Source organism: Telopea speciosissima, chromosome 10 (assembly GCF_018873765.1).
Source record: "Telopea speciosissima isolate NSW1024214 ecotype Mountain lineage chromosome 10, Tspe_v1, whole genome shotgun sequence".
NCBI lineage: Eukaryota > Viridiplantae > Streptophyta > Magnoliopsida > Proteales > Proteaceae > Telopea > Telopea speciosissima.
Window position 1 is genome coordinate 35,077,236 of NC_057925.1, and position 24,176 is coordinate 35,101,411.

A 24,176-nucleotide genomic window follows, 5' to 3' on the forward strand; every position below is an offset into this window, starting at 1 on the left:
GACAAATGACCCAAACAATGGGATAGAATTGCACTTAGATTACTTGACTTGATCGATCTACAGTGCAAATCAAAAGGGTGCATAAAGCGAAACAAGAAAACCTTAAGTTCACACCGTCATGAAAGAAAAGAAAGACAATGCAAGAAAAGTAAAGATAAGTAAAAATTGCAGGTTGGTTATGTGTTTGATTGATGCCGTCTCTCTGCTCCCCCTGCTTATTTATATAGTAGGTATAACCGCCGGAGATGGTTCCCTTGATTATCGGCCATGATTATGCCACGTTCAAGCAGCCACTTCTTCTCAGTTCAAACTGCAAAGAAACTGCCTGTAGTGGTAACCGCCCCTCCACCTTGGCCGATGAAACAACTTCTGACCAAAGGTGCCAAGATACCATCGGTCACCCCGCTTGGCCGAGCTGCCTTGTGACCGAGGAGCCCTTCTTGACCGTGACAAGGTAGAGCGAAAACTGGGTGTTAACAGATATTCAATTGGTGAATGGTTTGTCTGAAACCCTAAGTTTCTATATTTCATTCTTGAATCTTTTAATTCTATGATTCCACCATAACTTTACATCAGACGATCAGAACCAGTTCAAACTTGGATCGAATATTCCTCACTCTCATTGGAAACTTGATTCTGGTTGTAGCCCTAACAGACCACCCTAAACCCTAGATTCTCTCACTTCCCTCTTTTCAAAACCCAAAACCCTAACCCTAACTTGATGCCAATTCAATTCAGCACACTCCCACCATTAAAACTTAACAAGACCTTCATTGGAAGACTCCCCTCCATCAATCAACCTAAACCCTACCATCAATTTATAACTCTAATTTGGCCAAAATCACCTATTTTGACCTAGCTGAACTACCTCTTCAGTTCGGATCCTGGTTATTGGCTTCTATTGGCCATGAGCATAGCTCTTTATCCTGTGCAACACAATCGTACAAAACATATTGAAGTTGATTGACACTTCATCAAGGAAAAAAATGAGTTCGGTTACATCTGCTCTCCCTTTTTGAAGACAGGGAATCAGCTAGCTAATGTGTTCACCAACAGAATCAACTCTCTGCAGTTTCATACCCTCTTGAACAAGCTGGGCATGCATGATATTTATTCTCCAGTTTGAGGGGGAGTTTTAGAGTACATATTGTGAGAGTAGTATGAGAAATAGAATGGAAAATAAGCACACTGTGTTTGACATGTTAGTAATGGGGCATTTGTAATCTTTCATATTGTTGTATTTCTATATATTTGTTTCCGATGTACTTCTATGAGAAACTGTTCTATCAATAAAATGTTGTTATTTTTCATCCCAAGAAAAAAAAAAAAAGCATCAGAAGTGCATGTAAACAATTAGTGCAAAAACAAATGTGCAACACATACAATAACATGTACAAAGTTACAATAATTGCCTTCTCAAGGGGACATATTTCTTACTAGGATTTGGCTATATGGTTTACTTCCCCCATTGCATACTATTTTCACCCAATCTCTCCTCTCCTTTCTAGTATTAGTTGTATTCTTTCTTCAGGACAAACACTTTATGAAGTTGTTATAGAGTTACTTGCTTGACATGATCATGAAATAATTTTTTGTTTGTATATCTTTTGGATTATGCTATGTCACTTAATTACTAACTAATATGTGGTTTAACACTAATTGTATGGGCAATTGAATTCATTTGTTAGCCATATAACTTTTCACTCATACAATCATACCCTAATAACCCTTTTTCTCTCTGTGTGGCTTCCATTTTTCAGCTTTGCCAATTGCATCTCTCTTTCCATTCTTGTACTTCATGGTACGCATATCTCGTAATCACTTTATATTTATATTACTTTTGTTAGCTCCTAACCATATGTTCTTTCCCTTTCATATATATATATCACTTTATTGGTTTACTGAGAAAATAAAACATACAAAATAAGAGTTTGTTTTGTTATTGGTTAACAAGGGAAATAAAACATATAAAAAGAAGAGATTTGTTTATTCATCACTTACTCAATCCACATTGGAAACCTTAAATTTTTACTGTGACAACCAAAACTACTACATATTAGCAGAAATTCCATGCTTGATGTGTGTTGGTTGGAGTTTATACATTCACTGACTACAACACTTTGATAACTTTATTTGCTGGTAGAAGTTTGAGCTGTTTTCATAGGACTGATGATTAGGGAAATAAGTTGTGGAAAACTTTTCCTTCTCTTATCCTAAGTAAAAAGCAATGATTGATAACAACAACTTGCTAGTGTAAAGGGTTCCAATGCACAGCGTCCCCGTCAATGAATTGGCTTGATCACTGACATGAACTAACTGTTGACTGTAGTCACCGTAAAAAGTATCCATGTTATAAGTTAGATTCTTCATTTGATTTTCAGATAACAACTTCCAATGGCCAGAAATATAATTAGCAGCTCCTTAGTGACAGAGTTAAAACCTTTAAACTTTATAGGATCTTCAAGCCATGATTAGAATCAGTTGGTGGTTCCCTTCCGACAGAGCTAGTTGTGCAGCTTCATTGGATTAGCCTTCAAATTTTGACCTGAGAAAAGCCTTCAAAACCTCAGCATTATATGTAAAGGTAAAACGACTCCTTCTTGATTGGATCACTGAAGCGGATCTGGGGTTCCAACACCTGACTCAGATCGCTTATGGGCCCACCTGAATAATAGATAAGTCAAATCTAAGATGCAGTGGCAATCTCGTGATCTACCAGAATTTTCAAGGAGTTGTTAGGTAAGTAAAGAGGAGAGGATATGATAGGGATTGGTATTTATTGTTCAGAGACAAACTTGGAAGGACTTCTAAAATATGGACATAAGGGAATAAGAGACGTAGTGAGGGGCAATAAAGGAAATTAAAGAAATAAAATAAAGAGAAGAGAATCATGAAGAGAAAAAAGGGGGAAGGGTATCGTCTTCTTGCTCACGATTTCAACAACCAGCAGAGAACCCAAACTGGTTTTAGGTGAGGTATCTTTGTCAATAGTGATCCAAACCACATGAAATTTCAGGCAGGGATTCTTAACCTACTGATCTCCGAGTCCTAAGTAATCATAACCCAAATCGACAACCAGAAACAAATAAAAAACCACTGAAATCTACACTGGTGGCAGTTGCACAACCACGGTGGAGTAGAGGTTGATATCTTGTAATAGGAAGGTTTGATGGTGGTTGAACTCCAGGTTTTGTGTTGCTTTGAGTAGAGAAGTGATCTCCCAAACTTTCAGGTCGATACAACTGGTAATTGTAGGATCGAATGCAACCCAAGAGGGGGGCTGAATTGGGTTATAAACTTATAACTCATATAAACAGAACATAACAAACAAAACATAAACCGACAACTAATTCTAACATCACACAATGGCATATGATAGAGAATAAATAAGAAACAAACACAGAGAATACCACGGAGGGAGGGAGGGAGGTTTGGACCGGTCCACTACCTTGATCACGGACCAAGGATATCTCCACTATCCGATTCTTTTCCCAGGCAGGAATTAAACCCTTACACAACTCAACTACTATCCTTGGATTGAGCACCTTGACCACCCTTGGTCAAAGATTTTCACACAGGCCAAGGATTTCCTTGTCAGTGCTAACCATAAGTGCCTTACCCTTGTTGTCAACTTGTGGAGGAGTTGTAGAACGTGAAGGACCAGCAGTATAGGAACTACTAGTAAAAGGTTTGGGTGTTGGAAAATTTTTGATGTAAATATATCACTTAGAGGGTTTATTTTATTGAAAATAAGCTTTGGGTTAGGTTATGTAGGTGTTGTGCTTTTTATCCCATGAGTTTATTTTGTAATTGGCCAATTTAATGGGCCTAAAATATGGGTAGAAAATAGGAAAACGGGATTTACTTCCTTAGTTTAGTTAGACTCCTATTTTGAGTTTTTTTTCTTTATTATTTCACTGTCTTAGTCAATTTAGGTTGCCTTATTAGTTAAGGATAGGGTTAGACCTTTCCTTTTTAGTGTCTTTTGTCAAACCAGCCCCTGACTAGCTGGGAATTTGAGTGAAGGACAGGAAACCCAGGCCAACTCTCCAAGCACTCTGTTGAGCATCACACCAATAGCTGATCTATTGCGAATGACCTCCTACATACTTGCCTGGAGGTGGATTGCAGCCCCATGCTACTATACTGCACACTACATAATGTACAACTTGGATTCCAGGTATTCTCTCTCCTCTCCATATATGTGGGGCCCACACCTGGAAAGATGTGTATTGGACCCTGGGTAAGATGTAGGCACAAGGCCTAAGCCCTGGGCCAAGCCCCTGTGCAAGCACAGTGAGTTTACAGCTTTGCTGTATTCTCTGGGTGATACACTGAGCGATGCACCTATCAGCCAGTGAATTGCCCAAAATGGTAAAAAGGATTATTTTAAATTGCAGGGATGTGGGGACCACCCATACAGGCCATGGACACCCTCCAGAGGTAGGTGGGAGTCTAGGAACCATGACCTACCCTTGGACCCCTATGGACCCCACCAGAGTAGCCAAAATGGCCCAGAATTAGTTATAAGAATGCATTCTTGGGGTGGGGCCAGGCTGCCAAACAGGCCTTAGGTTGGGCTGGTCTATAAATAGACAGACCCAGCCCAACATTATAAACCTCACACTATTGAAACCGTGGAGGGGGAGAGAAGAGAAAAAGAGAGGAAAAGGAAGAAGAAAGGAAGGAGAAGAAGAGGAAGTAGGAAGGAGGACCTGGGCAGGCCATCCAGCCTTGATACCTGCAGCATACTCAGGCGATTCTCAGGTAAAATCCATGCCTCAATATGCTGCTGCAACTGTTTACTATTCTCTCCTTGGGATCTCTGCCTTTTTTGGAAGTGAATCTGGTCAAGGACAGCCTAGAACACCTGGGGGCTGCCTTGTACTGCCTTAGATCTGACATGCAAACCTATTGCATGGAAGATCTGAGTGTTTTTCATATATTTGATGTGCTGTTTCTTACCTGAGACTGAGATCAGTCTCTGTGCCAGACTGCACTGCCTTATTGCACCCTGAACAGGCAGTCTAGGCTTGGATCTGTACATGCAAGCTAGTCCTTGCCTGGATCTTAGTAGGGACAGCCTACTGCTATGTTTTTACACGTAAATCTGTCCTTGCATGTAGCCCAAAACATGGCCTTGAGCTGAGACACAGCTGGATAACTGTTCTCTGTGTTGACTGGACAGCTCCTGGCTGCCAAATGGTGGGCCCAGGTCATGATCCATGTGGACCATTGAAAACCACTCCTCATGGGGTCCACAATAACCCTACATGCATAGTGGATCGACCTAGGCACTGCCTATGGTGCAAAAATCCAGTTTTGGAGCCCAATCACGCTTCAAACAGGCTCTGGGTTATGCACCTATTGCCCAAAGAATAGAAATGGGCTATAATGCTGGCCAGACTCTGTGGGCCCCCACTAGTGGGCCATGAACGGTGTAAGGAGGTGGTTAATGACCAAAATACCCCTCCTCACATCTGTCCACGATTAATTACACCTTAGGTACCCAAGTAGGTCCCACAGGACTTGGCAACCTTGCCAGTGTTGGTGTAGCTACACTGCTGACCTAGGAACTGATTTGTGAGACTGTAGGGGCCATGTACAATCTGATACATTGGTAAAATACCAAACTTGACACTAATCCACATCTTCGGATGATGCACTGGGACATGGACCCTATGGCCCAGTGCAAGACCCGGAGAATTCCAAGTGATGCCAGACTAAGCACCGAGTCAGACCAGTGAGCCTAGATCAGTACTAGGACCTCCGAAACAGTTTGACAAATTGAATAACACATTTCTGATTTATCACTTTAGGGTTTGATACCGTGCTCGAGGTGCACTGCCAAACTCCAGCCGGAACTGAACCAGTAGCAGAACCTTTAGGACCAGACCAAGGTGAGTGGAATGTCATCGTGTATGTAGAGGTAACACAATTAATATGTTGAATTAAATAATTACTTTAATAATGTTGTGCTTCATATTTAATTCATGAATCTTGAAAACTCAAAATCATACTGTGATGATTGCTGGAAATTATGGGTGAACACTGTATGATGAATGTGTTAGAGTTGTTAGAATATCTTGTATAGGGGTAGTTTTGTCATTGTCTAGTTATAAGACATGACTAAGTTGTATTTTTACTTACTTTCTTGTCTTATTTCCCTTTACCTCCCTAGGGAGGCTTGTGTAATTTGGAAGAGTTAATTAATGAAGCTAATATGTGTGTTGAGAATCACTCAACACACATAATCGATTCTCCCATTCTCTTCTCTTCTTCTTCTTCTTCTTTCCTCTTCTCTCCCTCTTCTTCTTACTGTAAACCTCTTCTCTTACCAGATTCGACCTACGTTTAAGTTTCAACTTGGTATCAGAGTCAACATCTCTGGTTTGAAGTTGGCTGAGCTTAGTGGTTGTCTTCTCCTCTCTTTGGAACCCTATAAATGTAAAGGGGGTTCCATTAGAGGCTGTATATGTGAGATACTATACTCCTTACAGTCTTGGGAGTGGTATTCTCTAAGTTAAGTCCATATGGAGAGAGTTTAGGAGCTGCTAAGGGTGATTTAAAGCTATGGAAGATGACTGCCAAGTTACCGCCAGCCTGTGAAGATTTTTCTTGGTTCTCCTTCTCTTCTCCATCTCTTGGCATGAGACCTATTGGATTTGCATTGCCTAGGGGTGTTGTTTCAGACCCCTAATCTCTTGTTCTTGAAAGGAATGCTACTTAGCTTCCAGATGTTTTGAAATCTTGGAAACAAACTTTATTTTTTCTACCAGCCTTGGACTGTCTCAGATTCGATTCTGCCTTTGGCAGCTTGGCTGGCCTTGGAACTTGTCCCATTTATGTCGTATGGGAGTGCCTTCTTGAAGCCCTAAGAGCTTGCTCTTGAAGGTGGAGGATAAGATGACTGCTACTGATTTTTCCTTGCTGCTATACAGGTATCGGCTGCCCTGTTTTTTTTTTTGCCTTCTTTGAAGCTTGCTGTATTGGATGACTGAATGTGATTGAGAATGGAATGCATTGCATCTTGATACACTTATTGGGTGTTAAAGGTTCTTGGCTGCTAGAAGAATTTGGTTTGAGTTATGCAATTTTTTTTTGCTCTCTATATGCTTGCTGTTTTTTAGGCTTGGTCTCAGCCTAGTGGTTTGGTTGATTGAGTACCATTTATGTATTGGTTTGCCTCCTTGTTTGGGTTGAGTATACTCCCCCCTTGTGCAAACAACTTATATTGATTCTTGAAGTGTTTGCCTATTATGCCCAATGTGTCTGGACAAGATTATGAGGTCAGTGGACCAATTACAGCCGGCAGCCCAAGTAGTGGTTTCCCAACCATGGCTTCCTTTGATAACCCCAATACTCAGATCTCGGTTGTGAAGTTGGACAATACCAACTATTTGGATTGGTCCCGTTCTGTGAAGTTGTCCCTACGCAGTAGGGGAAAGTTGGGGTACATTATTGGGTCTATCACAGCTCCTGCTATAACCGATACAGGCTATCTCAAGTGGGAGACTGAGAACTCCACTGTTATGACTTGGCTGATATTCTCCATAAAACCTAAGATAGGTCGGAGGTTTATGAGTAAGGAGACTGTGAAAGATATTTGGGATAGTGTATCCAGAGTTTTTGATAGAGTTGGAGATTCAACGAAAGTGTATCAAATCCTCCAAAAGATCATTCATATGAAACAGGGTGATAGGAGTATATCTGAGTACTACAACTCTGTTATTAGCTTGTGGGAGGAATATGATCACTATAACAATCTCCAGTTGTCCAATTCTGATGATCAGGCAAAGGTCTACAGGAGCCAAGAAAAGGAAAGGATCCTTATTTTGCTTGCTGGTCTTAACCCTGAATATGAGCCTCTTCGCCTGCAAATCTTAGGAAGATCTCCCTTTCCATCTCTGGATGACGTGTGTAGTTATTTGCAAAGTGAGGAAACCAGGAGGACCACTATGGATATTGCACCATCAACAAAGAGGTCTGCTCTTGTTTCTAGTTCGCACAGAGACTGGAAAAGTGGGGGGAAAGGCTAAGGGCCACCTCATGGCGATCACCGTGAGAGATACAAATGTGATCATTGTGGCAAGCTTGGACACACCAAGGACCTGTGTTGGGTTCTTCATGGACAGCCCCCTGGTATACGTGGTGGTTCATTTAGTGCCCGTGGAGGCAAGCGAGGGGGAGCTAGGGCTCACTTTGTGACATCTGAGTCTGAGCTACCTGGACCGCAGCCGGCTTCTGATTCCCTCTCACAGGATGATATTGCAGCCCTCCGTCGGTTGTTGTCTCACCTTGGAGGCTCAGCTACTGGTTCTACCTTTGGAGGGTCTATTACTTCTGCCTCAGCTCTGCAGGTTTCATCTGCTCCTCCTACTGCACCCACTTGGATTATTGACTCTGGAGCCTCTGATTACATGACTGGTATGTCCCAGTACTATGATTCCTACTCCATTTGCTCTGGCTGGGACAAGGTAAGAATTGCTGATGGTTCCCTTTCCTCTGTCTCTGGTAAGGGTAATGTGCGAGTTACTCCTTCTATTTCCCTTGAGTCTGTCCTTCATGTTCCCGACTTTGCTACTAGCCTATTATCAGTGGGTCACCTAACCAAATCCTTACATTGTTGTGTCACTTTCTTTCCTTCTTATTGTGTCTTTCAGGATTTGGAGACAAAGAGGGTTATTGGCAGTGGGACTAAGAAAGGAGGACTCTATCTTCTTGAGCCACGGTTACCTGCTCAATCTATTGCTGCAGCTTATGTTTGTGGTCGGAATGACCGTAGTACTTTAGAGTCTGTTATGCTTTGGCATCAACGTTTGGGTCATCCCTCTTTTGTTGTTATGAGGAGACAGTTACCCCACTTGTTTACTTCTTTTCCTGCAACTTATGTTTTTCAGTGTGAATCTTGTATTTTCGCTAAACATTGTCGCACATCTTATCCTTATTGTGGTAATAGATCTACTGCACCTTTTTTCCTTGTTCATACTGATGTTTGGGGGCTTTCTCCTACTACTTTTTTATTTGGATTTCGTTATTTTGCTTCATTTGTGGATGACTATTCTCGGTCTACTTGGACTGTTTTGTTGAAACAAAAGAGTGATGTTTGTGATGCTTTTAAGGATTTTTATCAACTTAACAGTACTTAGTTTGGTACTCACATCAAAATTGTTAGATCTGATAAGGGGGGTGAGTACATGTATGGGGGGCTCCAACAGTTCTTTTCTGATAATGGCATCATCCATCAACTGGCTTGTGTTGACACCCCACAGCAAAATGGGGTGGCTGAGCGCAAAAACCGCCATTTGCTGGAAATCACCAGGGGTCTTCTCTTTGGTATGCATGTGCCTAAGACCTTTTGGTCTGATGCACTTCTTACCGCTGCCTTTCTTATTAACCGGATGCCAACTCCACTGCTTGGCTCCAAATCCCCCTTGGATCTTCTTTCTCCTCAATCCTCAGTTTTTCCCCTGTCTCCACGAGTCTTTGATTGTGTTTGTTATGTACGTGTCAACAAATTAGCCCGTACCAAGCTTGATCCCAAAGCTCTCAAGTGCATCTTCTTGGGCTACTCTGATTCCACCAAATGGTATAAGTGCTACCATCCTCCTTCTTGAAGGCGACTTCTCTCCAAAGATGGCACCTTCTTTGAGTCTATTCCTTTTTTTCTTCTTCCCCTCGCCATTCTGTTCAGGGGGAGAGTACTAGCAGTGAACAGAATGCTGATGTCATTCCCTTCCTATCTCCCTTGCCTACCTCCACTTGTGAACAGAAGGCTAATGTCATTCCCTTCCTATCTCCCTTGCCTACCTCCACTTCCCCATTCCTATTTGATATTGGAAAGTACAAAGAAGTGGATGTTGCTGATGATGGTGTTGTTGGTATTGATGCTAGTAGTGCTGGTGATGCTAGCAGGGAAACAGAATACAAGGGTATGAGATTCAAAGAAGATGGTGTATTCACAAGAGGTGAATCCTTGTTGAATGGAAAAGGGAAGCAACTATGGTATAAGCAACCCTGCCAAAATCCCTCTTTGAATCCACATCCTCTGTCTCATCCTTCTCACTCAGGTAATTCCTCTCCTTCTGAATTAGATCTTCCCATTGCTATGAGAAAGGGGAAGAGAGCCTGTACTAACCCCATAGCCCAGTTTGTTTCCTATGACTCCATTTCTCCTACAGGTATTGCTTTTTCCACTGCTCTTGAATCTTCTTCCATTCCCAAAAATGTCATAGAGGCCTTGTCCAATCCAAAATGGATGCAAGCAATGACTGAGGAAATGGTAGCTCTAGAGAAGAATAATACTTTGACACTTGTTGATCTTCCCAGGGGGAGAACTCCAGTTGGATCCAGATGGGTTTATACAATCAAGTATAGATCCGATGGTATAGTGGAAAGGTACAAAGCTCGGCTGGTTACAAAAGGGTATAGTCAGGTGTATGGCATTGACTACCAGAAGATTTTTGCCCCTGTAGCCAAGCATAACTCCATTAGGGTTCTTCTTTCAGTAGCAGCCAATAAAGATTGGCCAATGTACCAATTAGATGTGAAGAATGCATTTCTTCATGGAGATTTAGCAGAAGTAGTGTACATGCAGCCTCCACCTGGTTTTAAGTGTCCCTCAGCTGAAGGGAAAGTGTGTTTGTTGAAGAAAGCTCTCTATGGCCTAAAGCCGTCTCCTAAGGCCTGGTTTGAGAGATTTCGACAAGCCATTCTGAAGAATGGGTATTATCAGAGTTAAGCTGACCACATCTTGTTTATCAGGAGAGGTAATGGTACAGTTACAGCTCTCATTGTCTATGTTGATGACATTGTGGTGACTGGGAATGATGTTGCTGAGATAAATAGATTGAAGTTTTATCTGGCTAAATAGTTTGAGATCAAAGACCTTGGACTCTTGATATACTTCTTGGGTATTGAGGTATCTAGATAAAGGAAAGGGATCAACATTTGCCCAAGGAAATTTATCTTGGATCTTCTGAAAGAGACAGGGATGATGGGGTGCAAACCAGCCACTTCCCCCATTGATCCGAATCATAAACTTGGTGATGAATGTGGTTCTTCTCTTATAGATGCAAGTAAATACCAAAGGTTAGTTGGGAAACTAATTTATCTCTCCTTGACTCGACCAAACATCTCTTATGCAGTTGAAGTGGTGAGTCAGTTCATGCATGCTCCCAGGAGTGGACATCTGGATGCAGTGTATCGCATCATTAGATACTTGAAATCTTGTCCAGGAAAAGGTCTTCTATTTGCCAGGCATGACCATTTGCAGATTGAAGGCTACACAGATGCTAATTGGGCTGGTTCAGTCTCTGACAGGAGATCTACTTCTGGGTATTGTACCTTTGTGGGTGGTAATCTAGTTACCTGGAGGAGCAAGAAACAACCAGTTGTTGCTCGATCCAGTGCTGAGGCCGAGTTTAGGGCCATGGCCTATGGAGTATGTAAGCTTATATGGCTAAAAAGACTTCTTCAAGGCTTGAGCTTTGAAACTAAAGGGCCAATGAGGCTTTATTGTGACAACAAAGCTGCCATAAGCATTGCCCATAATCCGGTTCAACATGATCGAACCAAGCATATTGAGGTTGATCGTCACTTCATCAAAGAGAAGCTGGACTCTGGGTGCATTTGTACTCCCTTTGTGAAGACAGGTGATGAAGTAGCAGATATCTTCACTAAGGGTCTCTCTCCTACTCTATTTAGTACTCTATTGTGTAAGTTGGGAATGTATGACATTTATTCTCCAGCTTGAGAGGGAGTGTTAGAGTTGTTAGAATATCTTGTATAGGGGTAGTTCTATCATTGTCTAGTTATAAGACATGACTAAGTTGTATTTTTACTTACTTTCTTGTCTCTCTTTTTTTTTTTTTTTTGGGTGAATAAGAAATTCATTAACAAGAAGAAAAGAGAATTACAGTGCCCTCAAAAGGGGAGCAACCCTAAAAAATAAGGAACCCCAGCATCAGCTTAGCTGGGTAGGGGAGTCAAAGGAGAAAGAAGTGAGGCCCCAGGAGACAACAATAAGCCTGTTCCTTGAGGTGTCAGAACAAAAAGAGGGAGGAGCAGCCGAAAGCTTCGCCCTAATATCAAAGGAGATGGAATCCCAAATTTGCTGGTAGGATCTAAAGTTGGAGGTCCATTTCCTGATATTATGCTCCATCCAAATTTGGTTTAGGGTAGCACAAAAAGCAAGCTTTCCAACAGTGTCACACACCGATCGGCCCCTAAAAGTCATATCAATCCAATCCATTCCCGAGAGAAAGGGAGGATTCTCCTAGGGGCTGGCCAGCATTTTTGGAGGATGCCTTTCCAGATTGCTGCCGCAGTTGGGCATTCGAAGAATAGGTGATCAGTGTCTTCCACATTGTTCCAGCAAAGGCAGCAAGAGGAGGAGACAGGAATGTGGCGATACTGCAAGAAGGCCTGAGTAGTAAGGCAGTTGTTGAAGATCCTCTAAGCCGTGAAACAGTATCTAGGAATGTGGTGCTTGAACCAAAGCAGCTTTCTCCAGGGGGAGAGGGGGCCCTTACTTTCTTGTCTTATTTCCCTTTACCTCCCTAGGGAGGCTTATGTAATTTGGAAGAGTTAATTAAAGAAGCTAATATGTGTGTTGAGAATCACTCAAAACACATAATCGATTCTCCTATTCTCTTCTCTTCTTCTTCTTCTTTCCTCTTCTCTCCCTCTTCTTCTTGCTGTAAACCTCTTCTCTTACTAGATTCGACCTACCTTTAAGTTTCAATTGAATGTGTATGCTAGATTAGATGCTGTAGCCGGCTTGGAAATGAGGCCTGTGGTAGCCCGTAGAATGGGATACTGTTGACACCGTCCGACTCATACGATGCCATATAGACATGGGGTTAGAGTTTCATCACCCGTGCTGCGCAACCTTACCAACAGGGGTTAAGGTGTTGAATGCCTGTGAGAGTGACCATATATACGAGAACAGAAAAGAAAAGAAATGAAAAGAGAAGAAATATGAATATGGGCTATATGCGGGGCTATATGCCAGAAAAGAAAAGAAAAGAGAAAAAGGGATGGATGCCTCATAGGTTAATCACAGAGGGTTGGTCGGGCTGACCTTGCTGAACGAATGCGGGAGCTGACTGGTCCTCTCTGACAACTCAATGGGTGTACCGCGGGAAGGGGTTAAAAGCCCGCACCAGTGATACATGTATTGGGGATTGTAGTAGCACTAACCTGCCTTAGTTGTGTTGATAAGTGGTTAATAAATAATTTGATCTGCATATCATGTAGGATCATATGGTTGTGATTGCATATGCATGCATGATGATATGTTTCATTCACGGGCTCAGTGGAGCTCACACTCTTTTGTACATGTTCTCTGTTAGATGATTCTGCAGGTAGATGTCACTGTGGCGGGGAGGCTTATTACGCTGAGGAGAGCCATGGTGGTTATGACCATATTGGTGTGAACCCCGACAGAGGTCGTGCCGATGATACGAGCGTTCTCGGTAACTATTGATGATGACCCATGAAGGGTGTTGCTGTTGATGCTGATGCTTTTTGTCTTGGGGACTCCTTTTTGTCTTTGATAGGAGTTTATCCCCATTTCTGTCTTTGGTTTTTTTCTTAGTTCTTCTTTTTGGGGTTTGAGTTATCTCGCCCTGTATGTATATAGTTTCTTTTGTTTAGAAGTTGTATATGGTAGTTTTTACTGTTCTGTCTGTGGGTGTGAGTGAGGGAATGATTCGACTTATTGTTGTATATAACATTATTTCCTGTACTCATATGCTTCTTTTATTTGTTAACGTAAATATAGTTTTCTACAACACTCTGAGTTTTACATGTAGTATTACGATGGATGTGTGTCTGTGAATGGATTAACTACTTCTAGATCTGTGGGATTGGCGGATTGCTGACATGCAATTCGTGTCACCTACCTAATCCTCCCAGGCGGTGGTTTGGGGTGTGACATCTTTAGTCTATTTTTGAGTCTTCTATATAAGTTTGTAAGGTAGGCCAGCATTGAACACGAATTTGATTAATGAAATATTGGCTTTAGCCTTTGTTCAAATCCTGAGATAGGTTGGTGAGATGCCCAGGGTGAGTTGAGATAGCTATCCCCTTCGCCAACCGCCTCCATTAATCTCCAATCAAGCTCCATTCAAGTTTTAATTTTGCCATAGCCGATATCTTGAAGAAACATATTCACTTGCTGGAATTTCTCTGCAAGGTTCAAGATATTTTCAAACAAGTAGTCTGAAATTGAAATTCTGCAATTATTCTTCTTCCCTTCTAGAAAATTACATTGCAAGGTGATTTTCACGAGAATTCTTCCCAGCCAAATCTAACCGTTAGAACCTTCCAAAATTTTGATCGAATCTTCCTCAAACCATAAGAGAGACTTGATTCAAATTTCATTAACATCCACCCAGCCGATTGTCTGAAATTACCCTTTTACCCCTCAATCCTATTTCTACTAAGAGTCCTCAATAACTTCAGATTTCATCATCTGATTTAATTATAACTTTCAGCATCTCTTCTCTCCCACATAATCCACACTCTCCCAACTTAACCCTATCATCTAACCCTAGGTCCCATCAAACCCTAACCGTAATTTCACAATTTCACGTAATTTGACCTATCCAGTTTTCCCAATCCATAGTAGATCCTGGTTATTGGTTCTATTTGGTCTCCTACCAATCTAGAATTACATTAATTTTTCTTGTTGTCGACAGTAGGAGTGCCTAACCGTTTACCAGTAGATGCCAATAATTCCTCAGCCTTAAGAGATTTCTCAAAACAATCCCTCACAGTAAACACATCAGGAACACCAATACCCCTATTGATATCATGCCTCAATCTCAACCGAAATTGAGATAACAACTTAATCTTATTCTCCCTAATGCCAATACAAGCGGAGAGTGAGTCTAACTGCTACATATACTCAGCCACAGATAAATTCCCTTGGCGAAGGGTGCTCAACTTATCCTGTAACTGTGCCCTGAAGTGCCTTGGCAAATATTTGTTACTTAAATCTTCCTTCATGTCAGCCCATGTATTAGGTGTAGTGCCTTCATACTCCATATCCCTTTCAGTAGTTCTGCTCCACTGACGGACAGATCCCACTAGCTTGGTACGTGCTAGTCTCATTTTTCTATCCTCAAGCAAATCATACCAGTCAAACTAATCATCTAATGCAGCTAACCAGTCATAAAATATGTGTGAATCATGTCGGCCATCATATTTCTTCAGGCTTCAGCTCAAGCTTGACCTTTTGTGTGTCACCATAACATCGACGAGGGGCACCATTATCAACATTAAAGTAAAGATCTCACATGGTCTTCAAAACTGATTCGATCTTCTTGAGTTCTCTGACGTTCCATGTCTACTTTGTCATCTCTGTTCCTTTCCTTGTCTTCCCTGCACCTTCTGGAGGTCGGTGAACTTGAGATTGGACGTGATATCTATCCTCTTCCATGGGTAGATTGCTGTGCCTAATTGGAGTAGCCTGTCGTTCCTTAATTCACTGTATTCTATCACTCAACTGCTGGAACATTTCAATAACCTTTGCCATAGGGTCCGGTGCTGCTGGCAGCACTGTTTCTTCACCTTCAGCCATGGCTCTGATACCACTTAATGCAGTGCTAGATTTGAAAATTCAAACTAGGAGCCAAACAACTAGGATCTGATCTGAATAGGTGAATCAGTTAGGTCAAAATGGAGTTTTGGTCAAATTAGGGTTAGGGTCTGACGTGTGGCTTATGTCAAGTTGATGTACGGGAGTCTATTAGTGAAGGTCCTGAGATGTTTTGATGGAGGGAAGTGTGTAAACTTGACTGGGCAGCCAGTTAGGTTTAGGGTTTAGGGTTTTGGGTTTTTGAGAAGTGGAAATTGAGGGAATCTAGGGTTTAGGATGAGGGGATTGGGCTAGGGCTTGGATCGAATGTTCCTGGGTGTGTGAGTGAGGTTCGGTTGAACTATGGTTAGAAACTCACAGTTGGTTTGGTCTGTGCAGGTTTTAGGGTTTATGGGAGATGGTTCAAGTAGGTGGGAATTAGGGTTTTAATGGGAAGTTAGGGTTGGGCTTTGGATCAAGTGAAACTTGATGGTAGGGGAGTATTTGGTCAGAATTTGGGGTTTCATGGATGAGTGAACAGGTCTGGTTCGATGGTTGGTGTAGTAAAAATGAAAATTAAAAAGGGGGATAGCTAGGGTTGGGATGTGAGAGGATTAGAAGAAAGAATAAAGGGGATGGGGAATGCTTCTAGCTCACTGTTGTTGCAGAGGTTCTCTGGCAGCAGCTTGTTGGAAGTTGAACCTTGAACAAAATTCAGATCTTGGACAGAAAACTTGAATGGAGCTTCAATAGAACCACCTGGGCTTCACACCGCAAGGTGTTGGTTGGATCAAACACCAATCCCATCAGCTTTGATCAGACCCAAAGCAATTCTTCAAAGAAGAAATAACGTTGCAGAGCAGCAAGAGCAGTTTTTTCAAATTTCAGAGGTAAGAACCTCTCCACCGAATTTCTCTTTATTTATATTGGCCAAAGGGCCTTTTTCCTAGGCAGTCTAGGAGTAGAAATCCTTGGCCGTGACTAAATACAAAACACTCCCTCCTTGAAAAATCGTGGAGAGTTGGTGGGAATCCTAATTACAATTTAAAGATTCTAAGATTTTAAAAGAATATTCTAAAATAACTTAAATTGGACTAGTGGTTCCACCGGTTCAATTAAAAAACATAAAATAAAACTAAGTATGGGAGTCTATACATAGGCATCCCTACTAAACTACTCTAACACTTGGACTACTTCTTGTTCTTCTTCTTCTGGCGGATGTAGGGCTTCAGCTCTGCATCAGCAGATGCTCAAGACAATCATTTCTCATCTAGAACATCATATATGTAGTCTAAATAACATTGCATTCTATTAAATGTATGGCGAAAGGTTTCAGAACAGCATCCCTGATTATTTGTTACAATTATGCTGGGAATCATTCATTTGCTTGTATTTTGTTGAAAATATGCACTCCTTATTTACGGAAGGCATTTCCATTTCCTTCTTTGCAGATAAGAGACTTTCATATTGCTAAAAGGCAGGAAGATATAAGCTATTATGCAGGTTATGTGGGTGGGTTTATTTACATTAGTCATTTCATCTTATGTTAAAATACAGGAAGTTTAGGTCATTTTATTGTAATACTTTGTGTCATGATTCTAATCATACCTTTCATTTGTTGAAGGATCTGCATTTATGCTTGGAAGAGCTTTGACTTCTGTTTTCTGGGGAATCGTTGCTGATCGATATGGTAGAAAACCTGTAATAATGATAGGCACCATTTCATTGTGAGTACCTATTGTCATTTGCTTTTCTGTTGATCTCACAGTGTATTGTAAGAAGCTTGGTAGCATGTCATAGAAATTCTCTCATCAATTTCTCTATCACCATGTTAGGGTCATTTTCAACACTCTCTTCGGCTTCAGTACAAGCTTTTGGATGGCTGTTTCTATGAGGTTTCTTCTTGGAAGCTTCAATGGTCTTCTTGGTCCAGTAAAGGTTTGGCCATTCTGTTATATTTTTGAGTTCTGACCTTATATTTTGCATTTATTTTTTGCTTCTGTTCTTAATTGTTTGCGCAATGCACTCTTAACATTACAATTTGATTGTATTCTAGGCATATGCTTCTGAAGTATGCCGTGAAGAATATCAGCCTCTAGGACAATCTCTTGTAAGGAAGTCCCTATCTCAATGTATGCTGTTGATTCTTTGCTACCTCTGTGAGTGAATAATATTCAGTTGAGCATTTCATTTCAGGTTAGCACAGCATGGGGCATAGGATTGATCGTTGGTCCAGCTCTTGGAGGCTTCCTGTCTCAGGTACTTGTGGCATGTAGGGTTCATTTAGAAAGCAAAATTGATGTAGCACTGAAAGCCATAGAAGTTGCAGCAAATTAAGATGTTTTTCATCTGTTAATATTTCCTTCAATTTTCTTTATGATATTGATATCATTTAAAGGTTCTTTTTTCCTCTGTTCTGCGGAGACAGTCCTTTCCATTTTTGGCTGTCCCATATTCTTTGTCCATCTTTCAAATTAGTTAATAGATTTTTACAAATTTGAACACTCGGTCCTGAAAGTATCAGGTATCGTATTGGAAAGGTGGTTTTAAGAGACGTATTTTATCGTATCGTATTGTATTGTATCGTATCGGAGAGACACAAGATACACTAACGATACTGATGTGGATCCAAGGTTTCAAAACTTGAATCGGGCCGCTTATGGGCCCACCCGATTAATAGAGAGCTTAAATCTAAGATATAGTGGCACAATTGTAAATAACCAGAATTTTCTAAGGGTTAAATTGCTAGGTATAGAAGATAGGACCTAATAGGAATTAGATTTATTGTGCAAGGACACACTTGGAAGCAAATATAAGAGATGTACTTACTTTGAATTACTAGACAATACAAGGGTAATTTAGGGAAAGAGAGAGATATGGTGACATTTAGAAAGTTGTCACCATCTTCTTCAACCTGAGGATTCTAAAAGGAAATAAAGCCAGCGGTAAAACCAGGAATAGAAGAATCAACCGGGTTATCTTTCTTTGAGTCCAAATCCTGAGAAACTCTAGGGTATGATTCACAATCTCCTACCCTCTTGAACCCAACTGGTGGTCACACAAAATACTTGAGATGAAATCCCACTAAATGGAACTGTGTCTGGCAGAAAACTTCAGGTCAGACCTGATATTCACATTAAGACTCGCAGCACACACAAGCTTACAGTTGCAGGCTTGGCAGCTTGAATCGCCCCTAAGAGAGGAACTATGGTGTAAAATCCCAGGTAGAAAGAAGAATAGAGGAGGGAGATCGTTTCCTGTCTTGTGGAGCTATTAACTAGGACTCATAATTGAAATAAAATCCTAAATAAAACTATAAAGATACTTCTTTTTTAACCCGAATATTACCTGGGACCCGGGCCAGCCCCTAAAGCTTTATTAGAATCAATCAATAAATCAAAGAATACAAGTGGGGGACATACCACCTTACCCCAAGCCCAGGAGAACATCCACTCTTTCCATACTCAAAACTGCCACTTCCAATCCCACAGAAGTGTCAAAACACAGAAAAATTACTTCCTAAGAACAGGCAGGCCAGCCTTGTCCTCTCGAAGAATACCAAGGAAGTTACCCGTAGGCAGCCCCCCTTGGTGGAACGTGGTCGAAGACCTAGAATCAAGCAAGGTTAGCCAACCAATCTGCCGCTCTGTGGCTTTCACGATAAGCAAAGGACACCGAAGCCCTAGAAGAAGAGACTAAGGACAAAACCTCTCGGAACCAGTACCAACCCTTCCAAAGATTGCACCTCTGATGGTTAACCATTTGAACGGTGGCAGTAGAGTCCGAGTTAACCACCACATCAAGGCAACCTAGAGCTTGGCACTGCTGCAAACCGACCCTCAAGGCTCTTAGTTCAGCAATCCAGTTTGTGCAAACACCATTAAAGTTAGCGAATGCCGCCAGAACCACACCATTCGAATTCCTAATGATCCCACCACCTCCACCAATTCCTGGGTTTCCCCTACACGCCCCATCCTTGTTAAGCTTTACAGAAGCGAAAAGTGGGCACCAGTAAACTGGAACAGGGCGTCGCAACTTGGGGGTTTGAGACACAAGCCCGAAGCACTGAAGAATTAGGCTGTTCCTAGGGGATGCCATCCGACTCACCAAGGCGGGTGTCGGTGCTTCTTTCACCCAGCCTTTAATACACTCAACAATTGAACCAGCAGTGCGCCTGTTGTCCCCATGTCTTCTATTGTTCCTCTCCTTCCAGAGCTCCCAAAATATCAATGACGAAAGGATCCCAGTGATGAAAGCACTCAAATTGCTGCAACTAGCCGACTCTTGCCACAGAGACCTCTAACATCCTGTAAGGGTAGAGAAGGGATGTAAAAAATTTTAGAAAAATAGTTCCACACCTTGGAAGAAGTACCGCTACAAACAAGGCAGTGATCCGTAGTCTCCCCCCTTGGATTCCCATAACAGTTACACTTGGAAGCCAGAGGAATACCCACCGCCATCAAAGAGTCATCCGTAGGGATCCTCCCATTAAGGAGCTGCTAGGGAAAGAAGGCAACCTTTAGTGGTACTGATTGGTTCCACAACCATTTAGTATAGGATGTTACACGAGAGGCATCCCGTATCGCATTCCAGGCCGACCTCGTAGTGAAACAGCCATCACTAGCCGGGGTCCACACCAACACATCTTCTCGGTCAGAAAGAGTAAAGTTTCCCTGACAAATGCTATCTCTAATCTCTGCTGAATCAATGTGAATAAGGATGTCCTACCTCCAAGAGCCATCTTCCTCCAAAGCATCTTTAACACACAACTCCATATCAACCAACATTCCATTGTCAACATAGTCAATCAGGGCACCCACCCCAGCCCAATTATCAAGCCACAAGGAGATGTTGTCAGAACCAAGCAACCATCTAGACTTATCCATCAAAAGCCCTTTAAAAGCCAGAGTGTTACGCCACGACTGAGAGCCAATACCATGTGACCCAGCCAAAGTTACATGTAAGTTTTTAAGGAACTTTGCCCTGAAAAAATCACTCCAAAGAGAGTGGTTAGAGAGAACCCTCCAAAGGCCCTTGAGCCAGAGAGACAGGCCAACTTCCTCCAATAGCCTAATTCCCAGCCCTCCCTTATCAAGCGGCCTGCAAACCTTCTGCCAACACACCCAATGCCTTCGTTTTCCCCATTCAGAATTACCCCAGAGGAAATCTGCAAAAATCCCATATAACCTCCGAATGACCGCCTTAGGTGGAACCAGCGTTGCTAGGATATGGATGGGAATGGAAAAGAGGACATGCTTTAAGAGCTAACACAGCCCCCCGAGGTCAAAAGCCGCCCCTTACAGCCTGCCACCTTGTTTCTTATTTTTTCAACAAGATCATCAAAGAAACAAATCTTCATCCTTCCAGAGTGGAGAGGGGCCCCTAAATAGGTGATTGGAAGAGACTTCCTGGAGAAACTAGTCACTGCCCCGACCATACGGGCCGTAGCCACCGAAACCTTGTCACCCAACACAAAACAACTCTTCTGTCTGTTGACCAGCTGCCCTGAAACATCCTAATATCTGCCAATAAACCCCATTATCTGCTTGAGGGAGCCCTTCAAACCCCTAGTGAAAATAATGGTGTCGTTTGCAAAGAGATAGTGGGAGATTCCAGGGCATCCTCTCGGGAGTCTGAAGAAATTCGCATGACCTTCCACAAAAAGATTTTAATGCCCCTTCTTAGCACCTCCTTCGCCAAAATAAAAAGAGCAAGTGATAAGGGATCACCCTGTCTCACAACCCTGGATGATTTGAAAAAACCAGATTGTCTGCCCCCCCAATACCACTGAGAACCAATAGTTCTCCACTGTCTTCCGGACCAAAGAGATCCATGACTCGCAAAAACCAAACCTGGAGAGAACCGACCAAAGAAACTTCCATTCCAAGCGATCATAGGCCTTCGGCATGTCCAATTTAAGAATCACATTGCCCCCGCCCCCCCGAGCTTTCCTGTTTAGGTCCTGAACCACCTCTTGGACAATGGAAATATTATCGTGAATGCACCTTCCCTGAACAAAAGCCCCTTGCTCCTCTGACACTAAGAGAGGGAGAAATCCGACAAGCCTGGAAACAAGAATCTTGGCAATAATTTTGTAAGAAAAGTTACAAAGACTAATAGGTCGGAGATCTGTCATTACCTCTGGGTTATCCTTCTTTGGAATAAGCACTAGGTTGGCCGAGGTGAAACTCCTGGGTAGGTCCCCTCCCTTAAAGAAATCTTTAACAGCAGCCTAGACATCATTGCACGCTACTTCCCAACCCGCTGTAAAGAAATACCCTGAAAAACCATCTGGACCCGGAGCACTGTCACAGGACAAAGCGAACACCACCCCCTTGACTTCCTCCAAAGAGGGGACTAACAGAAGAGAAGAGTTCTCAGCTTCAGTTACCTTCTTGGGGATCAAAGACAGCAGCTCCTCATCTACCGAACAGCCTTGAGAAGAAAAAATTCCTGAAAAATGGTGCACCGCCTCCGCTTGCACCCCCTCAAGATTGGAGATCTATTCACCATCCCCTCCTTTTATTTTGTGCACACAAGATAGTCTTATCCTGATGTTAACCATAGAATAGAAAAACTTTGTGTTACGATCCCCCTCCTTCAACCAAGTGACTCTGGACTTTTGGTTCCAGAATATTTCCTCTTGCAACAACACCCCCTGCAGAGCATTCCTGGCCTCCTCAAGAGCCTCCCTGGATTCATTAGAGGCGCGAAAATCAAAATCCGCTTCCGCCCTGCTCACCGAATCCTCAGCATCCCTGACCTTTTGATGAACGTGTTAGAGTTTATATGTTGTAAGGGTATTTTAGGGACTAGTTAGTTTACTAGTTGCCTTATATTGTAATTCTCTTTTTTCCTTTTTACCTCCCTAGGGAGGATTATGTAATTTGTTCTATTCTCATTAGTGAAGTAATATAGGTGTGTGAGAGACATTCTCTCCAACACACAACTTTCCACTGAATTCTCTTTCTCTCCATTTCTTCATCTTCTTCTATCTTCTTCTTCTTCTTTCTTACCTTACATCCATTACCTAAATCTCAACTTGGTATCAGAGCACTCTCTGATTCTGGTTTGAAGGTCGTTCTACTTGCTCTCCTTCTTCTTTCCCTCTCTTTGGAACCCTAGGTTACAAAGGGGTTCCAAGGAAGGGGCTGCTATGTGAAAAACTTTGAAAGAATCATGCCATATGTCTAGATGAATACTATGGAAACACCAACAGAGGTATTGGTGAAGATTTGACTATTTGAATTCCAAATCAACAAAGGAAAGTTCAGATCAGGTTACGCTTGGCTTCTCAGTGTATAGCTTGTCTCTTTTTCACCCTACGTTTGTTCAAGTCCAATCTTGGTTCATTGTAGTCGCCCTAGGCTCCTCTTTCAAGCTTCCAAAAGTCTGGTTGCAAAGGGAGAAAGCTTAAGACCTGCAACTCATGTTTGTGCTGCTGCTACAGTACCACCAGCATTTTCTTTCTTTCTTTTGATTCTCCCTTATTCCAACATATTTTACAGTGGGAGCAGGCTTGTTAGAATCTCCCAGAGGCATTCTTTATGGTCCTTAGGGAATCGGCTAGTGATATGGAATGGTTGTAGAACATAGTTCTCTTCTTTACAGCGTCTGGTTTACCTCTTTGTTTCATCTATATAGCCTTGTGGTGTGTTGCATGGTTGCTGTTGGTTGAAGGAGTACTTTATTTAAGTGTTCTTGATTGTTATGGAGTGAAGCTAAGGTGAACATAGTATATTTGCTTGTGGTGGAATCGATTGCTGATTTGTCTCTGTATTTGGGTTAATGTAGTCTTCCCGTTTGAGTTGAATATTTTTCTTTTGAAGTGGGACTGCTTTGTGTTGATAAGGAAAGTGGTTTGAACTTCTCCAGTTGTGGTGTTGCATTTCTTTGATCTTTGAGTTGTTCACTTTGTTTGGCTGCTGGACTGCCTTCTTTCTTGGGTTGAGAAGTGTACTTCCCATTGGATTTGAGAAGTGTTCACTTTGTTTGGCTGCTGGACTGCCTTCTTTCTTGGGTTGAGAAGTATACTCCCCATTGGATTTGAGTATCATTTCCTTTTCTTTGTTCATTCCTACATTATGTCAGATCTTGGTGGAAGAAGACAGGGTCCACCCCAAGGAAATGACAGAGATAGGTTCCGCTGTAACCACTGTGGGAAGTTTGGACACACGCGAGAGAGATGTTGGACACTTCATAGTTATCCCCCTGGTATACCAGGCAGCAGAAGAAGGGGAGCCAGAGCATGCACCTTGTTGCCTGAGGATACACCTATGCGACCTCCATATGGACTACAGACAGACACTGGTGTACTGCCAGCGTCCACTTTATAGGCCTCTACATTTGGCCCTCTACTACCTCTATGTGGGTCATTGACTCTGGAACCACTGACCATATGACCGGCATATCTCAGTGTTATGACTCTTACTCTACCTATTATGGTCAGGAAAAGGTTAGAGTTGCTGATGGTTCCTATTCTTCCATTTCTGGTAAAGGCAGTGTCCGTGTTACTTCGTCTCTCTCTCTTGACTCTGTTCTACATGTTCGTCAGTTTCATACTAATCTCCTATCTGTGAGCCATCTAACC

The 24,176-nt window shown here is 42.2% G+C and overlaps 1 protein-coding gene across 1 annotated transcript in view; it reads left to right on the top strand.

Moving 5' to 3' along the window:
• LOC122644160 (protein ZINC INDUCED FACILITATOR-LIKE 1-like) overlaps positions 1 to 24,176 on the top strand; it is a 114,097-nt gene that overhangs the window by 13,969 nt on the left and 75,952 nt on the right. Inside the window, exons 2-7 of the mRNA XM_043837776.1 lie at positions 1,761 to 1,801; positions 17,038 to 17,098; positions 17,211 to 17,313; positions 17,422 to 17,524; positions 17,643 to 17,696; positions 17,783 to 17,845. Coding sequence (XP_043693711.1) covers positions 1,761 to 1,801; positions 17,038 to 17,098; positions 17,211 to 17,313; positions 17,422 to 17,524; positions 17,643 to 17,696; positions 17,783 to 17,845 — 425 coding nt within the window. The remainder of the gene's footprint in view (positions 1 to 1,760; positions 1,802 to 17,037; positions 17,099 to 17,210; positions 17,314 to 17,421; positions 17,525 to 17,642; positions 17,697 to 17,782; positions 17,846 to 24,176) is intronic.